This window comes from Oryx dammah, unplaced genomic scaffold (assembly GCF_014754425.2).
Source record: "Oryx dammah isolate SB20612 unplaced genomic scaffold, SCBI_Odam_1.1 HiC_scaffold_4, whole genome shotgun sequence".
Classification (NCBI taxonomy): Eukaryota; Metazoa; Chordata; class Mammalia; order Artiodactyla; family Bovidae; genus Oryx; species Oryx dammah.
Genome location: NW_024070188.1, coordinates 73,148,252 through 73,167,883, shown reverse-complemented (window position 1 = coordinate 73,167,883; position 19,632 = coordinate 73,148,252). Strand labels below are relative to the sequence as shown.

Sequence of the window (19,632 nt, the reverse complement as noted above, 5' to 3'; positions counted from 1 at the left end):
TAAAACACTGAGCTTTTCAGATATGCAACGACTCAAAGAATTTACCACTTCCCATCCCTCTTTTATCAGGAACCAACTTGGGAATATCTTGGAATAAACGGAGTTATTAAATCAAGAAATAGAATTTGAGCGATTTGGGGGACCAGGGATACAATACACCCTGTAAAATGGTAAAGGGAAATTGCAGGAGAGCTGTGCAGGAAGCTTCTGAGTAATCAGCCCAGATCAAAGCAGAAAGTCAGACCTCTGGGTGGGAAAGAGGGGAGTGGTCCTGGGATGGGGGAGCAGGAATGGAATGGATGTACTTATCCAAAGTAATATTGAAAAAAATCAAGAGTAAAATTGATACAACAGATCTAATGGCACACATGAAAACGGTGATAAGTATAAATAAACCTACGCAAATTAAAAAATCCAAGGCAATAATCAATTCTAAAGAAAACAATAAGTCATGCAAAAAATGAATTGAGATGATTGTGACCTACTTGGATCAGTGTCCAACAAATATATTCAGTCATAGTAATGTAAATAAGGAATATGTATGTAAAATGTGGATATAGCCATATTATGAACATAGTGGGGGAAGGAAGCAGAGGTAAGTGTGGTGGAATAAGAGAACTAAATAATGTTGAAAATAAATAAATTAAGACAATAACACAACAAAAATAAAACAAGCCTGTGCATACTAGTCATAATTAGTGTGGCGGTTATCAGAAAAAACAGCTACTTGTGCTGAATGTGTTTACCTCTTCAAAACCAGGCTTTGCAGTGGAAAGGGTTGAAATAGGAAACAACCGGTTTTCATTATATATCCTTGAGTACTATTGGATTTTTAACCATATGCATGTACTACTTTAATATGGGGCTTCCCAGGTGGCTCAGTGGGTAAAGACTCTGCCTGCCAATGCAGGAGACATAAGAGTCGTGGGTTCAATCCCTGGATTGGGAAGATCCCTTGAAGGAGGAAATGACAAGCCACTCCAGTATTCCTGCCTGGAGAATCCCATGGACACAGGCACCTGGCAGGCAACATCCATGGGGCTGCAAAGAGTCGGACACGACTGAAGCAGCTGAGTGTGCACACACGACTGTAATATATTACCTATAGTTAAAAAACAGGGAGGTAAAATTCTAGGAAAGCATGTTTTGAAAAGTAGCTCCAGTAGTGTCTGGCTATGACAAGCCAAGAGAAGTACTTAGAAGCATATTGTAAAAACTGGAGAAGCGACACTTCAGAGCATCTGAAGCTCCCACTCAACAAGCAAAATGTCCCTACTCTCATTAGTGGGAAACTAGACTAGATTTCTCTGTGGGCTTGTGGACAGTGAAATGAATATGCTTAATATAGCTCACAAGAAACCACTAAAAACTGCAGGGTTCTGTACACAGGTATACTTGCAGTTCTTTTCAAAGTCCAACACCATTTATAAGATGTGAAAATTTAGGTTATTATATGTTGATTAAAATGTCTGAGATACTAAAAAAATACAGATCAGGAAATGATATTTTTATTTGAACAAGATTAGTTGAACAAAAATAGAAGTTGCCATTGTAAAGTGTTGAGTCATGCTAAATGGGTAAGGATTGAACTTTGCTCAGTGTGGCGGGTACATATTATAAGCAAAGACTGTCAGCGAGGCAAGATCATGACTCAGGGGCACAAAGGCAGTTCTGGAAGTCTCTGTCTAAGGCTCTTTCCACATCACCACGTTAGGCACCAGGGCAGGTATGGATCTTGGAAGTTTGGGCCCAAAAGCACAGGAAGCTCAGAGGGTCTTTTATAAAAAGATCAACTTTCACCCTCTGGGATCAGGTCTCTAATCTTCTTGGCCCAGGCTCTAGGAGGATCTCAGCTTTGCTGAGTTACCAGGAAAGTCCAAAAGTTGAAATCTGTGGTGACTAATTCCACCCTCAGTAGCATTCTTACTCAATGCAAAGCATATTACTGTCAAGTTCAACTCAAAACTGCTCAAAGTAGAAATGATTAAATTCACAAGAAGAAGAAATTCACCTCTAAACGCAGAAGAATGTTTGTAACTCCAACACACACTTAGATATTATTAGCCAGCTTTATGTCCGGGGAAATGAATCATAAGAGAGAAAACTGCACAACCTGCATACCCATGCCTGGCCACACTGTGAAGGGCACCGGGGCTCTCCAGAGCATGAGGTTGGGACCTAGAAGGGATCGATTTCCCAGGGTGCATGGGGTGGGAGGTGGGGCTAGGGGAAAATTCTAAGGGGATGATCCCAAGAGCTCCCAGCGAGGACGGCCAGAGGTATCGTCAGGGCACACAGCCAGCTCACCCTTGAGTCAGAGACTGGCTGCCAACAGGAGAGGAGTCCATGCTGGTGGGCAGAGAGGGGAACTTAGGGGTCAGAGAGGACAGTAGGTTGTGTCTGGAGAGTTTGTGGGACCTCCCTCCACCCCGTGGATCAGTGCAGGGCCGACTGAAGCCAATGGGTACCCTAGGCCTAGACAGTGGCTAGATCTTGGGTGTGGAAACCAGAAATAAAGCCAAGAGGAATAACCCAGCCCTAGGGACCCAGGAGCCTGGCAGTATCCTGTTAGAAAGTGAGGGATCCTTGGGAGGTGGTCAGACATGGCAGAGGGCATGGAACCTGGGTGGCTGGGGGTGGGGGTCACGCATGGCCCTCTGGCAACTGCGGCTTGGCCACTGGTTCTGGGATTGGTGTGAGTGACTCAGCTCCAGGCTGTACTGCACGGAGGTCTAAGGCCGCCGGCACTGTTCCTGCCTTGGGCAGGACTGACTTAGCAGCAGGGTGACTGAGCTGTGAAGAAAGGAGGACTCAGATCCAAGAGGTAAGGTCAGTAGGCAAGGGCCGAGGTGGGCTGCAGCGCCCCTCACGCTCCCGCACTTGGAACCCCTATACCTTCACAACCACACTCACATTTTTTTCTGCACTCACACTTTTTCTTTGTAACCTGCCTCCTTCCACGTCCACCAGGTGAACAGCTATGCACCCTTCCAGGCCGGGCACAAATATCTTCAACAGGAGGTGTCCCTCCAGCCCTGCTTGTGATGATGCTCAGTCCAGACGTGGTTTTCTTTATCTTTACACAGCTGTTCCCCAGGACTGGAGTGCATTACAGACACTTAAACATTTGCTGAAAGTGTTTGTTGAATTTTTCTAGTATTTTCAGATTATACCTGATATTTAAATATTATCCTTCACAGAACAGGACTATTGGGGGAAAGTTAAATTACTGTAAAATCAGACCATATGTTGAATAGAGATAATCTCTAGATTTTATTATCAAGCTTTTACCTTCAAGTGCAATACATAAGGGTGTTTGCATGTGTGCACGATAAGTTGCTTTAGTCGTGTTCAACTCTCTGCAACACCATGGACTGCAGTCAGGCTCCTCTGTCCATGGGATTCTCCAAACAAGAATACTGGAGTGGGATTCCAGGCCCTCCTTCAGGACAGCAGTGCTTACTAACCTGTATTATGCTTACGACATAATGGTGCTTAATGCTCTGCATTAGTGATTGAATATGAAGCATCTTTGGAGGGTCACAGGTTCATGGAGTTAGCGGTGGTTCTGGGGACAGAAGCTTGAATATCTTTGGTCACTTGGGACTTGATAACTGTGGGCAAGCTATTCTACTCCTCCACTGTCAGCTTCCTTGTTTAGAAAATGAGACTAAGACTGTCTTTCTCAACTTCAGAGGATTCGTGTAAGAATCGAGTGAGATCATCTATATGGAAGTGCTTTATAAATTGCAAATTGATATGCAAATTACTATTGTTTAAGAACTGTTGCTGATGTTCTGATGCAAGATTAGTCACTCAAATACCACTGCTGCTTAATAAGTGATTTAGCAGTTTGAACATGAACACACACAAACACACACACACACACAATGTGGTACCAACACGATTAGACTATGAGCCTCGGACATGACTGGTGAAAAATAGATCTTTATGGAGAACATTGATGGTAGATGAACCAATAACAGAGTAGGGTCCTATTTTTATGAACAATAATTGAGTTTTTAAAACAAATTCATTGGTGCCTGTAGACGGTTGGAATTTCTCTCAACCATTCTGTGAGGTTCCAGAATGTTTTGGGGTTTTGTCATAGAGTAAATGGAATATGGTTCAGGGGTAAAAAGTCCACTTGCAGTGCAGGAAATTCGAGGTCACCTGCTGGGTTGAGAGGATCCCCAAAGAAAGGAAATGGCAACCCACTCCAGTATTCTTTCCCGGGAAATCCCATGGACAGAGGAGCCTGACAGGGCTACAGTCCATGGGTCTGCAAAAGAGTCAGAAACGACTGAGCAACTCAACAACAACACTAACAACAAAAGAAATAAGGAGTAGGAAATAAATGATGAAAAACAGCATGTTTAATCCAATTATTGTAGAATGATGGATGACTTTTATAAAACCAGGGTTGACAGTCAATCCTAAAGGAAATCAACCCCTGAAAAACAGATGCTGAAGCTGAAGTTCCAGTACTTTGGCCACCTGATGTGAAGAGCTGACTCATGGAAAAGACTCTGATGCTAGGAAAGACTGAAGGCAAAAGGAGAAGAGGGTGGCAGAGGATGAGATAGTTAGATAGCATCACCAACCCAATGGCACGAATCTGAGTAAACTCCAAGAGATAGTGAAGGCCAGGGAAGCCTGGCATGCTGCAGTCCATGGGGTCACAAAGAGTCAGACAGGACTTTGAGATGAACAACAAACAATAAATGTTTTTAACCCACACAAACTTATTTGACTGTAAACCACCTCCCACTTCCTGAGCCCATCAGCTATCATATAATATACTTTGGACCACTGCAATCAATTGTACTTGGAATCCTTTTGATATGATCCCATTTTTAGGCCCCAAATTGGGCATAATTGTACATCTGCCTCCAAGCATTCTGTAAAGGCCTCTCTGCAGATGGAAACTCTTAGGAAGCCGCAGGCACTTCCTTAAAAAAAATGGAGAGACCCTGCCATCTGCTGGATAAAGTTTGTCATAGTGTTCTGATTATGTAATTCTGCATATGGAAAATAAAGGTTTTTCAAGAACTGAATCTTAGGGTCCTAGTTAAAATGAAAACACCATTCACAATTAAATCACTGAATACCTATCTTATATCTACTAAATAACATGATACAGAACTGTCTGAAAGATTCAACATTCAGCTCAAGTTAATGGTAATTGGCTCTGGTTACATCTCAACAGTGGGTTTCATTTAAAGTTGAAGTTTTAATGTCCTGATATTTCTGATAAGTGTTCAGGCATAAAAATAGATTATTTTTTTAAAATCCCCAGTGACTTGAAAGGTATAAGTTTTTCAGTCCCTGAGCATGTCATTATAGTAATATTTCTATTAAACTTATTCCCCTATGATTATTTAAGAATAAGGTATTGGCCAGAATATAATTGTTCCTCCTCCTCCTCTCTCTTCTATTTCTTTCTTTCACACTGAAGTTACAGAAAGAGAGTGGAAGCCCTAGTTCCTCCCAGACACAGGCCCTGTCTCTCTCCTGTAATGTGGTTGGCAGGCTAAGAGTTAAGTTCCCTGGTGGCTCAGATGGTAAAGAATCTGCCTGCAATGCAGGAGACCTGGGCTCGATCCCTGGGTTGGAAAGATCGCCTGGAGAAGGGCATGGCAACCCACTCCAGTATTCTTGCCTGGAGAATTCCATGGATAGAGGAACCTGGTGGGCTACAGTCCATGGGGTCACAAAGAGTTGGTCGCAGCTGAGGACTGACACTATCATACGTTAAGCTCTGGGCTAAGGACTTTACATGGATTTGATCAGGTGTATCTCACCACAACCTTCTGATGTAGACAGTATTGTTTACGTATCTTAAATAGACGGGGAAGCTGAGGGGTGGAGGAGTTACACCTTACCTCTGGTTGTCTGGTTAGGTGGAGGATGGACTTTAACACCCAGGCTGTCTAATCTAGAGCCTGTGGTCTAATCATTGTGGTAGCCTGTGTCCCAGACAGAAATGCATATGGTGTGTGAGAGAGGGGTGGACAGCATGACCAGAGAGTGAGCTGGGATCCCTGTCTTAGGGAAGGGCGGATTCTGAATGAACAACCCTGAAGCCTGGGCTCGCCATGTCCTCTAGGTGGCGACAGCCTCATAACTAAACCTGGGAATTGAGGAGGCAGTGAGACTGCCTAGGATGTTTGTTTGTTTGTTTGTTTTTCAGGGGAAAAGCACTCCCTGATAGCTCAGTTGGTAAAGAATCCGCCTACAACACAGGAGACCCCGGTTGATTCCTGGGTCAGGAAGATTCGCTGGACAAGGGATAGGCTATCCACTCCAGTATTCTTGGACTTCCCTTGTGGCTTAGCTTGTGACTTTCACTTTCACTCTATAATTGTGTTAACCAACCGAAGGTAGAAAGAGGTGCCTTAAAACATTCTATGTAATACCTTAGTATCATAAGAATAGATCCAATAGATCCTAGCAATCAACCACACAAAGCTGCATTTGCTCTGGGTCTTATGGGCAGAAGTGAAGTGAAAGTCTCTCAGTCATGTCTGACTCTCTGCAACCCCGGGGACTATAGAGCCCATGGAACTTTCCAGGCCAGAATACTGTGGGGTAGCCTTTCCCTTCTCCAGGGGATCTTTCCAATCCAGAGATCGAACCCAGGTCTCCCACACTGCAGGTGGATTCTTTACCAGCTGAGCCACAGGGGAAGCCCACTGCAAGGGCAGAACCACTGCATAAAGAGAACTCCCAATTCAATTCTTTCCTTAAAGAATAACTGTTTTTAAAAACTGGCCAGTTTAAATTTTGTATGTTAATACCCTCAGATTTAAACACTGCAAAGCCAATAAACTCCAACCTTACATTGCTATACTCTTAATAGGAGTCTATCATTCATACCTAGTTTGAAAATATTTCAATTTGTACTTCTATTTATCATCATCACTGGGCTTCCCAGGTGGCGCTAGTGGTAAAAGAACCCACCTGCCGATGCAGGAGACATAAGAGATGTGGGTTCAATCCCTGGGTCGGGAAGATCCCCTGGAGGAGGGCATGGCAACCCACTCCACTATTCTTGCCTGGAGAATCCCAAGGACAGAGAAGCCTGGAGGGCTACAGTCTATGTGGTCGCAAGCAGTCGGACATGACTGAAGCAACTTAGCACAGCACATCATCATCGTTTATAAAAATATTCAAGTGTAAACAGTTGTGTTTTTTTTTTAGAAACAAGACAAAGCACTTGATTTATGAATGAACTTAGACCCTCAAAGTTAGTAAGGAAGCCATTTGTTTGGAATCACACATATTTTCCTTTGTAGTAGTTGGTGGCCAGATTCACAAGGAAAGTCCACAAAAACCTAGGAATTCTCTGCTGTGGCTCCAGTGTTTACATTCGCAGTGTAAGCAAGTTGAAGATGAATACTAATGTAATGCTAGTAAAGGAAAGTATTTAAAATATAAGAGAAAAGGATTGGACACCTGAGCTTTCGAGTCCTCAGGAAGGAGGACGGTTGTGAGTTAAAGTCAGGTCCTACAGTTTCACATCTGGATGCTAGACCAGGCCACTGAAGTGGAACAGCTGGGTTACTAACCAGGTCAAGGACATCTATGAGGGATGCTAATAAAAGAGCTGTTCTTATCACAGATATTCACTTATTTCCTGCCTTTAATTATTTTACTTATTTACTTTGGCCTTTAACACCACTGTGATTTTACCTCCTAAAGGAACTATGACTAAGAAAAATACTGATACCTCACAGCATGTCTGTTTTAAGAGCTAGGGTGGAAAAGCATTTATGACCAGTTAACCCTTGTGGCTCAGGAAGTGTAAACTGTGGCCCTTTTGCTCACATTTTGGTGGATGACCACGAATCTTAGTCTTTTCAATTCTTTGAGCTGGTTCCAAGCCTCTCAGTTTTGAAAGGTAAGGAATGAGCAAATGTAATTGAAATTGATCAATGAAAAATGAGACTGTATAATTTAATGGCAGGAAGTTGTTCCTACCCAGTAACTCTATTTTGGCTTCGGTTCCCCCAATTCAAATTCACATCCAAGTTGGGCAGAGTTTACTGAGTCCTTGCTCCAAGGTACTGCCTCCGCCTCACAAATGCCCTTGGGCTGGTGAGAAATACCTGAGCATGTACTCTTGCTTATCCATCAGGCGAAAACTTTCATTTTTATTCCATCTTGAGTATTTATTATCATCAAGTTCTACTGAGATATGTTTAATTGGGTCTCCACAGAATGTGAATATTAATATCAAATATATTCTTTAAAACTTTATGAAGACTAAATTTCTCAAAGACTAAATTTTTGGTAGGGGACAAATTTACTCATCAGCATAACTTCTTAGAGGAAATGAATAGGTGGGGGTGCACGAACAGTTGAGATATTATTTAGGGAAGTTCTTAACTTCTCTAAATGGTGGGTGATTGGAATCCTTAGTACTGATTGGAAAGAATTAATGATCATCTTTCCATTCTAGAATAAGTGATGGCCCATTTGACTAGCAGATGTTCTTTTTACCAGCTCCTCAATTATTGTTATTAGTTCTTTTTCTTCAGCAGTGAGACTGGCCTAAATATTCTTCATCTTGCTGGAAGGGGATTACAAAAAGTCTATACATACCTGAATTTTAAAATAAAATAAGACAAGCACCTGGCCAGTGGAGTGTTTGCATCTTAATCCAACTTCACAGTCAGTTTAATCTACAGAGTTTTAAGGGTCTCAGACTTCGGTGTTTCTGTTCTCTATCCCCTGGTCTACTCAGTTATAAAGGGCAACAGCAGTGATTTTAGCGTGCCACCATCTGTGAGTTTAGACTGAAAAGGCCCAGGGGAACTGGTTCTGGTGTGAATGATCAAGTGGCCTCCGTTAACCTATCTGACACCAGCTCGCGGGTTTGCGGCCGTGAGAAGACAACGCAGGGGTCTTGTCCTTGCAGAGGCTCAAATGCTCGAGAAGCTGGAGGGTGTGGATGCTCATCTCCCGTCCCCTGCCTCTGGGGAGGTGGCCACTTTTCAGGGCACGGCAACTGTGGAGCTGCTGGGCCTTCAGTGTTACCATAGATAAACCTCACAGAAGGTGCCCAAGGAGAACACAAAACCCAGGGGAAGTGCTGAATGGGCAAAGGAGGGCCCTACTTAAAAAACTGACCATTCAGAGCTTGTTACACTTCTAGCTCTTCCAACCGTACTTCCTGCTTCGGAGACACACGTGCAGAGCACACCTTGAGGTCCTTGATGTAAGTACGTGGGAATTGTTCTCTGAATAAGAGAGTTGGGAGACCAAGGCAGTCACCTTCCGCCAACCAGTCCCTGGTGGTGGTAGGGCTGCCTACCACCTACCTACCATGAAACAGAAGTCAGGGACCCTGTAGACAAGACCAGTTCACCCGGGCATCAGTACCTGCTCATGATGTAGTACGTGGTCTCTGCCTGGCTGTCTGGCATGTGGGGCAGAGGCTGTGGGGGAGCCCTTCCCCTGGGCCTTATGTCCACAAGGCAGAATAACGCCTCCCATTTCAGAACAACCAAACAATAAATACGTTAGTGACTAGGCAGTGTTGTGGCAGCAGTAGATTACAAAGAACAGGGCAGAAACAATGTTCTTTGTCATTTTCTTGAGATAAAATTATAATAAGAGAAATACACAATGGGTTTCTCAAAGTAATCACATTTACAGTGACACCATGGGCATCCCTTGTAATAGCTCTGCTGCATTCTGCTTCTCGCTTCTGTTTGGAAACCACTGCATTTGTTAGAGGAAAATCATGACTGTATTCTCAGTGTGCCGCTTTATCTGTTCTATGTGCCAGGATTCACTTTTGTTAAATGGACATAGAGCCAGAGACAGCTCATCAGACGATGGCTCCCTCCCATTTGCCCACCTTTCCATCCACAGAAGCTCCAGCAACATGTTCAGGACAATGTTGACGGGAATGTTGCCAATTTCATTTTCCAGAGGGAGACATGGAAGCATCAGGCCTTTAAAACATTGTGAGTTTATGTTTGGCCCTGATGCTCAAGGCCTTTGGATCTGTATCTCATGGTTCTAACCTTGCTTTGAAGCCAGGGGACCCTCCTTTCACTAACAGAGGAGGTAATTCCATGTCTTTATTTCCTGAGTTTCCTTTTCAAAGTGAGTAACCCTCAGAACAGAGAAGAAATGCTTACAGACGGAGTTACCTGGGTCTTTGTAGATACTGAGCACACCCTTGAAGTAATGAGGTAAAAATCTTTCCAGTAAAAGCAGCACGTCTTCCAACTCTTCGAGAATCCCCACTAGCAGGAAGTTTTCATTCACGTTCAGTTTTGCTCTTTCAAGGGCCCATTCACCAGGCTCCCTTTATGGATAGAAAAATGATTTTAAAATCAAAGGTTGGTTTTCAAATGCAGCAACAACATGCTGGAAGTTGCTCCTTTCTCCTACCTGCCCCCATTCACAAAAGTCCAAATCCCACTTCCTTCAGGGACCAGCCCAGATGCAGCATCTCCAGCTGTGGTCGAACTGGCCCCTGCCCACCATCTCTCCTCCAGCATTACGCCCCTGTATAGCGCCAGGCCTGGGGCTCTTGAGCTTAGTGAGCCCCAAATAAATGTTCATTATATGGGCCCAGGCAGCTAGATATCAACAAACGCTGATTAGAATGGCTTATTTATTTATTGGCCACACTGCACAGCATGTGGGATCTTAGTTCCGTCACCAGGGATCAAACGCATGCCCCCTGCACTGGAAGCACAGAGTCTTAACCACTGAACCGGGGAAGTCCCTAGAATGACCTTTTTTTTTCTTTTTAGAATGACCTTTTTAATAGAAGGATCAAACCAAATCCATAAAGGGAGAAGTTTAGACATAGGAAACTTATTGATATTGATTTCTGTAGAAATCAAAATAGGTGTCAGGTGATGACAGCTAATCATCTTATTCTTTTGAGAAATTTAAAGACAAACTTTTAAAATTATTATTACAGAAGGGAAACAGCCTAATTTGTATTTGTAAGGCAGATCTCTGAGCCGACAACACTGTAAGGAGCCCAGCCTGCGGATCTCAAGAACTAGGCTCCAGGCCTGACTGGTTTTTACCATCTGGGGGAATTTGGGAAGCCAGGATTATTTTTTGAAAATTTTAAAATAATCCTTATTTAGCTCAAATAATTGTTGTCAAGGTAGGAGAAGGTGACATTTTGAAAGTGTTCTGATGATCATCATGCATGGATTAAGATAAAGCATAAGTCCTCGCCCCAAGGCTGAGAAATATACAATTTAAAAAGTACTTTAAGGAGTTACAATCATGTTTCTCGTAATAAATACATTCATTGTATCAGAAAGGGAGACATTGGGCCCCAGATCTTCCCAGGATCTGAAGCCCTGACCCTGAAGCAGAAGGCATGTATTACAGAGGCGGGGTGGGTGAGGGAGGCCTCCTGAACTCAGGAGTTTATGATGAAGCTGACACGTCTAGCCCCAGAATTCTGACCATAAACAAAGTGGTAAATTCAGCCAAATGTCGGTAATAACTAAGCAGCAATCACAGTGTCAGCAAAAAGTACAATGAATAAATAAACTGCAACTTGAGACAGCTGTGTGTCCCCTGCTCCCAATCCCCCATCTCTTTAGACCTTCTAATCAATGACCTTCTAATCAATTTCCCTCCTTTGGAGGGAAATGTCACTTCTGGCATCTGGGTTTATTTTCCACCAATCAAAGATAATATTCATCATTACCACCATTTCTTCTGGAGGCTACACGCGTCTAGTGTACAGTGAGTTTCCAATGTAGCTGGATCAGAACTACCTGGGGAAGGGGGTCATAGTAGCCTGGACCCCATCTCAGAGACTGGGATTAGGTGGGGATTCCTGAGAAGTTCCCCAGGGATGCAGAAGAAGTGGGTGGACCACATAAAGTGTCTGAATAAGTCACCTTATAGAGAAGGGTCTGGCATCCAAATAAGGCTGAGGAGTGATCACTAAAATTACTTTCTTCTTCTCTAAGTGTCTCAGGAGAGAGACACTCTGGAATTTTCCAAGTGAGCATCCCTGTTTCGACCCAGTCAGGCACACCACACCTGCAAGGACACCCATCAGTGAAGCTGTCACTGCAGAGGAGCAGGCTGGGTGCACCCCCCTGGGTTTCACTATCTCACGAGCTGGGTAGTGACAGGTGTATGTTAAGAATGAAGAAGAGCTTGATTGGCATTTCAGTTACACAGCTTTAGGGGTGGTCCCCAAGGCCCTCTCCAGATGTTGCTTTGTTAATTTCCTTATTTATAAGACATTCAGAGTCTCAAATGTGATCTTGAGAGATAACCAATAAACATTAACTGAATTCCAGAAGGTAGGGGGACTGGGGACACAGAAGGTGCCTGAGTAGCGCCAGCTGGTGGGTTTCCTACCATCGTTGTCCACGTAAGCATGTCATGAGCCTGTGTCAGTCTTTACCTGCATCTGGGGTGCTGTCCACAGAAATATGGAATGATGTAAAATAACCTGGGGTTGGAACACTCGGGGTAGTTTTCAAGAATACACTCATTGATGTCCTAGAAGAGAAAACACGGCAGTGAGAAGGCTGGTGGTCTCTGCAGGGCTCTGCCAAGCGTCAAGAGGGTAAGAAAATCGATACTTCAATGACACGGAAAAGCTTTGAGAAGATGTAGAAAACTGATGGAGTTCGTGAGAAGATTTTCTTTTTTGCCTCGCACCAGCCTGCTCCACCGGGCAGGTACACACATGGTCCCAGCATTTCAGAGCATGTTTGTTCTGTTGAGTTAACTGAATTTTTGTGTTTCCCCGTGGCCTGCAGTCTCTGCCTGGATCACAAGCATCTTGGAGCAGTCCTGCTGGCTGTGGCTAGTTGTGGCCCCAGCAGTTATGAGAAACTGGAAAGTATATAGTGGGCATTTAACAAATATTTGTTGAATGGATTCAGTATGATTTAATTCTTAGTTCATCCAGAGTTCATCAGAGATCTCTATACAGCCAACCCTGTAGAAATGCATTTCCCTGTGTATCCACATGTCCAAAAACTACTTCTTGTTATTCAGTTGCTAAGTTGTATCTGACTCTTTGCAACCCCTGACCCCATGGATTGTAGCCCACCAGGCTCCTCTGTCCATGGAATTTCCCAGACAAGAATACTGGAGTGGGTTGCCATTTCCTTCTCCAGGAGATCCTTCCCACACAGGGATTGAATCTACATTTCCTGCTTGGCAAGTGGATTCTTGAGGGAAGCCCATAACAAATACTTAAGTATTGAACATAGTCACATAAAGGGTTTGTAAATTTTGGAGGGGCTGTAAAACCATTTCTAATGTTATATTAGGTTAGAAAGTGGATGTTTGCCTACAGACATTCTCTACTTTCAAAGGCAACAGTTGTGATTTCCAGACAGCAAATTTGTAATTTCCGGACAGAAAATTTCTTTTCTATGAGGCTGAACGTGGGGTCTTTGTCAGCATTACTGGAGCTTATAGTAGCTTGATAGGAGATGAAAAAGAGGATTAAAAATCCACTTTCATTAAGGCAGATTACATTGAATATCCCAGATAAGACATGTCTGTGGAGAAGGAAACGGCAACCCACTCCAATATTCTTGCCTGGAAAATCCCATGGATGGAGGCCTGGTAGGCTATAGTTCATGGGGTTGCAAAGAGTCGGACATGACTGAATGAAAAAAAAAAAAGATATGTCTGGTTATTAGGTATTTCTAAGGAGAAAAGATAACCCAATTTAGAAACAAACCAAACAGCTGTGGGATGCTTTTCAGAACTATTACTGGCAAGGTGGATTAAGAGTGGTCCCATGGCCAAAGGAGTTTATAAGTCAGATGAAACCACTGAATCTGATATGATTTGTGTAAGTGGTTAGTTATTAAAAAAATTTTTTTAGCTCAAGCTTGTAGTTCGAAAAACATAACTTACATGTCTTTTTTTTCTTTTTTTTTTTTTGGGACAACTTTTTCTTTTCCCCCTCATGCTTCTTTAGTTTATGTAATAGTTAAATAAATTACACAATTACAATAATGAATTCAACTGGAAGAAAGAGATTCAGCAAACATGGTCCCACGGTCAGTGGAGTTTATAAGTCAGTTGAAGCCACTGAATTTGATATGATTTGTGTAAATGGTTACTTATTTAAAAATTGTTTTTAGTTCAAGTTGGTGGTTAGAAAAACAAAACTTAAACATTTTTTTTTTTTTAGGACAACCTTTTATTTTCTCCTTCATGCTTCTTCGGTTTATATAACAATTAAATTACACAGTTCAACAGGAATAAAGAGATTCGGCAAAAAACAGACTGTAGTTAAACACTTGGGCCTATCGTGGGAAGCAGAGGTGTGTAGTTCCCAGAGAGGGACATACTAAAAGCAAACAGAACGGTGAACGCCAGCACATCCAGCCATGCGTGATGGGAAGGGTGGTTAAGAGCACCTCATTGTGTATGAAAGCCCATTAAACATGCAGGATGTTAGACCCAAAATACCTTTCTAGGAAGAATTTGACACAGAGAGATGTATGTATGAGACTATTCATTGCTATAAGATTTATGACAACAAAATATGGCCGAGCTCACAGTTCACTAATGGGGGATTGATTCACAGAGCAGTTCTGGCGCATTCCTACCAGGAAACACACACGGGGCACCCAGAAAGGAGAAGAAAGATCTTCACACACTGTCCTGAAAACTGTTCATGATGTTTGCAGATGAAACAAAGTCGATTATAGGACAATATGAACATGTAGGACAACACAAAAATAAACTTATGTGTTTACAAAAGGACACAAATACGTGGAAGGATAAACACCAAACTGTTCAAAGAAGTTATTTATGGTGGTAGATGTAATTGAAGGTGGGAATATATTGAACTTGTACTTTGATTCATCTTTGAAGTGTTAGCTTTTGTTGTAATGTATGTATTTTAGTATTATCATCAGAAAAGTTTGAGAGGTACCCATTGTAAAGGGCTTCCCTGGTTGCTTAGTGGTAAAGAATCTGCCTGCCAATGCAGGAGACCTGGACTTGGGTGTGATCCCTGGGTTGGGAAGATTCCCCGGAGGAGGAAATGGCAACCCAGTCTGGTATTCTTGCCTGGGAAATACCATGGACAGAGAAACCTGGTGGGCTACACCACAAGGGATCACAAAGAATCAGACACAACTTAGCGACTAAACAACAACAAACACATTGGAAAACAAAGTAAAACTTGTGTAGGCGGGTGACTGGGCTTTGCTTTGAGGATGCTCACCCTCCAGGTATCCTCCGGCAGCTGGCGTCCCCCAGGGACCTAAGCCTCAGGTCAGAGCGCCCAGAAACCCGGCTGGGGTCAAAGGGAGGGAGCCTGGAGCTGGGTGAGAAGCAGGGCACAGGACACTCCAGCGAGGGCCGTCATCGTCAGAGACAGAGGGTCTATCCTCTGAGGCTGACATTTCACAGTAAACGGCTGAGTAATGTGATGGTGATTTAGGGGGTGTCCAGAGATCCTGCCCATACACAGTCAGCCCCCCAGAGACCTGCATTAACACCAGGGGTGGGGCAACAGAGTCGACCAAAGCCTCCCACAGAAACTCTCACAGCACCTGCGCTCCTCCGAGTTCATTTCCAGTTGCCTTTTAATAAGAACTTGTGTAATTGTTTGTTTAGGTGGTGAGTCCAGGAGAGCACAGATGTCTGTTCGCTGCGTCTCCAGTGCTTAGCACCCTGCCTGGAAAAAGCAGGGCTGCAATAAATACTCAGCGAATGACTGGACAAACGGCAGAGGAACTAAGCCAAGACATACACCCGCCATGCTGTCCCCAGAGATCCTGGCCCAGGATCTCGCAGGAGCAGGCAGAGGACATCAGCTGGTGGGGGTGGCAAGGGCCGAGGACCACAGGGACCTCGGAAGGACTTTCCTCTATTGGAATCCACAAATAACCTCCCGAGGTCAATTTATGGGAAGACATAAATTCCGAGTTCAAGAATCGCTGTTAACCTTTCTTTCTTAGAGCAAGACATGTCCTGGGAGATTTCAAAGAGTTCCATTTGAGCCCATTAGGTTGACGAATGGTGTTGGCCACAACCAGCTTATGGAAATGCTATAGGAGGGCATAAATAAAAGATGACTCAGGTGTAAGGCTAAGCGGAAGCCAGAAACGAGCTGTGAAGACCCACGCACTTAGCTGCCTGCGGCTTAGCCACAGCGCCAAGTGGTGTTGCTTCCCGGCAGCTCAAGAACTTGTGGCCTCAGGAGGCTGGTCTTGGCCACTCACACAGTCCACTCTTACTGGAACCCAGATCTTCAGAGAGTGACCTTTCAGTTTCCTGGGCCACCAACTGTGACAGGTGTCAACACGGCTGCTCCTCGAGAATCCTGCTCTGATGGGCACTGTCCAGTGCCCCCTGGGGCCACTTGGTTTTCCCCTAGTTAATCATTTTGTCTTTAGTGTTAGGCTTTACTATCTCCTGTCATTTTACAGTCACCCTTGTTCTCTTCATACATATATCGTTTAAAATGATTATGCAATTTCATTTTTTTCTTCCCATGCAGTACTTCTAGGGTAAGGTTGCTTTAAACGAAAACCTTAATATATATTTTAAAATCTGCTCTAAGGTCATCATCATGGTGATGACTTTAGCCAAACTGGACCCCTTGCCAGTGCTTGATCTATGATTTTCTTATCTGGTCCTTGGATCTTGGTATCTACCACGGCAACCCACGAAACACTCTCCTGCCCATCTAGCTCACTTTTAAGATTGGGTATAAACATAAGACCCCACTCTGACCATACTCTCGATTTATTAGGGAAATGAGATATCTTATATAAATACACTTTCCAGATAACTGCGTCCATTTAACTGCCAAAACTACAATAAAAAGGACCAATTTGGTTGAAATTTATTCTAAACTATGCTATTTTAAAAAGTGTACACTTACACCCTCTAGGTTTTCTTTGTGGGTTCATCTTCCTTCACTTTGGTCTTTTAGCAAAATCATCTTCTGTTGGTTTGCTCCCATAACATTTTCACTGGCTGGACTGTGATGAATAACACCAAGTGCCAAAGGCCCCACAGCACCCAGTGGAAACCCCAGGCACTACAGCGGGATCCCTTTGGGTCCTCCCTGATTCCTCTCTCACCCTTACTCTCCAAGGCACTCAACGGCCCCACCCTACAACTTGACCCCTGAAAGGTTTCTTAATCTTCGTTCTCCAACCCATTCCACACCTCAATCCCAGCTCAACTCATCTGCTGCTATATAGCATCCCTTCCATTTCTTCTACCCAAATGCACTCTGCACAGAGTTGCTGCACTAACTCAGCTGAAATACAGATTCATCCACATCAGCCCCTGTTGAAAAACTTTGACGAATTCTTATTGACAATGCAGTGGGAATAACAACCAGGCAGGGCACCTGTTAAAAATGTTAATTCCCAGACAGGCCTTCCAGAGTGCTTGATGTAAACGGGTTCTCTGGGGACAAGGCTAGAAATCTCCATTTTAAAGAAGAACCTCCGGGAGATTTTGCAAAGCTGGTTACTGTTCATGAGCAGCAACATTGTGCCAGTAGGGAATTCCATGCCTGGCTCATCCGTCTCCCTTGCCTGCGATTTCCTTCTCCCCTGGTCCCATAGGAGGCCCAGGTTTTGGCGGCATTCCAGGCAGAATGAGAGTTAGCCTCTTCAGTCCACTTGTAGAGAAAGAAAGGCTCTAGAAGCTGGGGAAGAATTCAGGACCTGACAGCAGTTTCAAGGCAGCTCCTGGTGAACCCTCAGAGCAGACAAAGCACACGCAGCTTACACAGTGTGGTTTGCAGCATTCTCAGCATCCTTGGTCCCCAGTCAAAAAGATCTCCGCACCTCTTTCCAGTGGGCCTGGGACTTTGCTCATTTAGTAAGACAAAATAAGTGGAGTCTCTAGTATGTTTCTCACTCATTCCATGATCTTGCATCATCATGCCCTCTCCAATCCTATGGCTAATCCTGGGCCCAGAAAGGAAGGGTCTAAGAAGTTTCAGAAAAACGAAAAGTTGAGGTATACATGGTCCATGGTGGGGGAGGTGTACCCAGATGGACAGGACTCCAGGTCCCCCAGCCCTATCCAAACCGGAAGAGCTGTGCTTTGCCTGGGTTTATGTATTGGGCTTTTTATAAGGTTTCAGTTGATACAAAGTTTATAAATCTGAAAATCATTATTTCAGACCAGCACACAGAGGCTCAAGATATTGGAACAGCTAGCAAGAGCCCCCCAGCACCCCACCCGTCCCATTGCCCTACATAAGCAGGTGATTTCAATCCTAGGGCCCAAGAAGTCAGATTTTACTAGTTGGGTCATGACTGGGTCCTATGATCAAAGAGCAGCTTGTGAAAAAAATCACCAGTCTAGGAAAACATTTTTTTTCTTCTTCCTTTCCTTCCGAAGGCCCAAGATGTTGAGAGTTCTGTTCTTCCCCCTACCTCACCCTTTGGGCTTCCCTTATAGCTCAGTTGGGAAAGAATCTGCCTGCAATGCAGGAGACCCAGGTTTGATTCCTGGGTTGGGAAGATTCCCTTGGAGAAGGAAATGGCAACCCACTCCAGTATTCTTGCCTGGAGAATCTCATGGACAGAGAAGCCTGGCGGGCTACAGTCCATGGGGTAGCAAGAGTTGGATACGACTTAGTGACTAAACCACCACCACCTCACCCTTTAAGGAAAGAGGGCTACCAAACCCATGCCAGCAAGCAGAAGAGTAGGTTTCATATGTACACGATAGTGTTAAACGCTATAGGGTATCTATATTCTACAGGTCAAAAATAGATGATTGAAAAGAAATGTTTTAATTTTGGTGTATAGTGTCAATCCCTTGGTTATTTTAGTTTTCATTATCAATTGCGAATGAATAGAGGTATTTTGAACCTAAGAAAAGCTGGGAATGAACCTGGCCTACGGGAAGGCGCACTGCACACAGGTGGAGTGCTGGGCAGACTTCCTGAATTCAACCCTCTGAACCTTTTGAAAGCCACACCTGCTGGGCCAATGCTGTTCCAGGCTCCTGGGCAGAAGGGACTGCCAAGTATGCCGAGTTTTGCCAGCCTGGGTGGTTATTTTATTAGGCAAATAAATGTCTACAGATCCTAGTGTAAAAACACTGGGCCCAACCCAGTTTTGTACAAACATTTTCAAAAGTAAAAGTGGAATTCATTATCAGTCACTCCTTTTCATAATTGCAATTTTTTTGGCTAATAATCGTTTCCTTTCCTTCTACATATAACATCTGGCATATCTGCACCAAGAATGTCTTTAAGCAGAGGTTAGCCCCAGTGGATTTACGAAATCTTTGGATACCTTAAATTTTATACAAGTGGGACATTTTATGAAAGCCCATCTTGAAAATTTTTTCAGCCATAAATTTTTATAGAATTATTAATCATGAGAACTGAATTCAGAGAAATAGTGGGAGGAAGACTCAGGAAAAAGAGGTAGAAGTGTAGTCGCTCAGTCGTGTCTGACTCTTTGCAACCCCATGGACTGTAGCCTACAAGGCTCCTCTGTCCATGGAATTTTCCAGGCAAGAGTACTGGAGTGGGTTGCCATTTCCTTCTCTGGGGGATCTTCCCAAGCCAGGGATCAAACCTGGGTCACCTGCATTGCAGGCAGACGCTTTACCGTCTGAGCCACCAGGGACGCCCCTGAAGAGGAA

The 19,632-nt window shown here is 43.9% G+C and overlaps 1 protein-coding gene and 1 non-coding gene across 3 annotated transcripts in view; both read right to left on the bottom strand.

Moving 5' to 3' along the window:
* UST (uronyl 2-sulfotransferase) overlaps window positions 1–19,632 on the bottom strand; it is a 313,065-nt gene that overhangs the window by 39,349 nt on the left and 254,084 nt on the right. For both annotated transcript variants that reach the window (XM_040238655.1, XM_040238654.1), the window contains exons 6-7: window positions 12,419–12,516; window positions 10,167–10,324 (exon numbers count right to left, since the gene is read on the bottom strand). In XM_040238655.1, coding sequence (XP_040094589.1) covers window positions 10,167–10,324; window positions 12,419–12,516 — 256 coding nt within the window. The remainder of the gene's footprint in view (window positions 1–10,166; window positions 10,325–12,418; window positions 12,517–19,632) is intronic.
* Window positions 19,545–19,616, bottom strand: TRNAC-GCA. Its single transcript has one exon. It is a non-coding gene; the product is annotated as a tRNA-Cys (tRNA).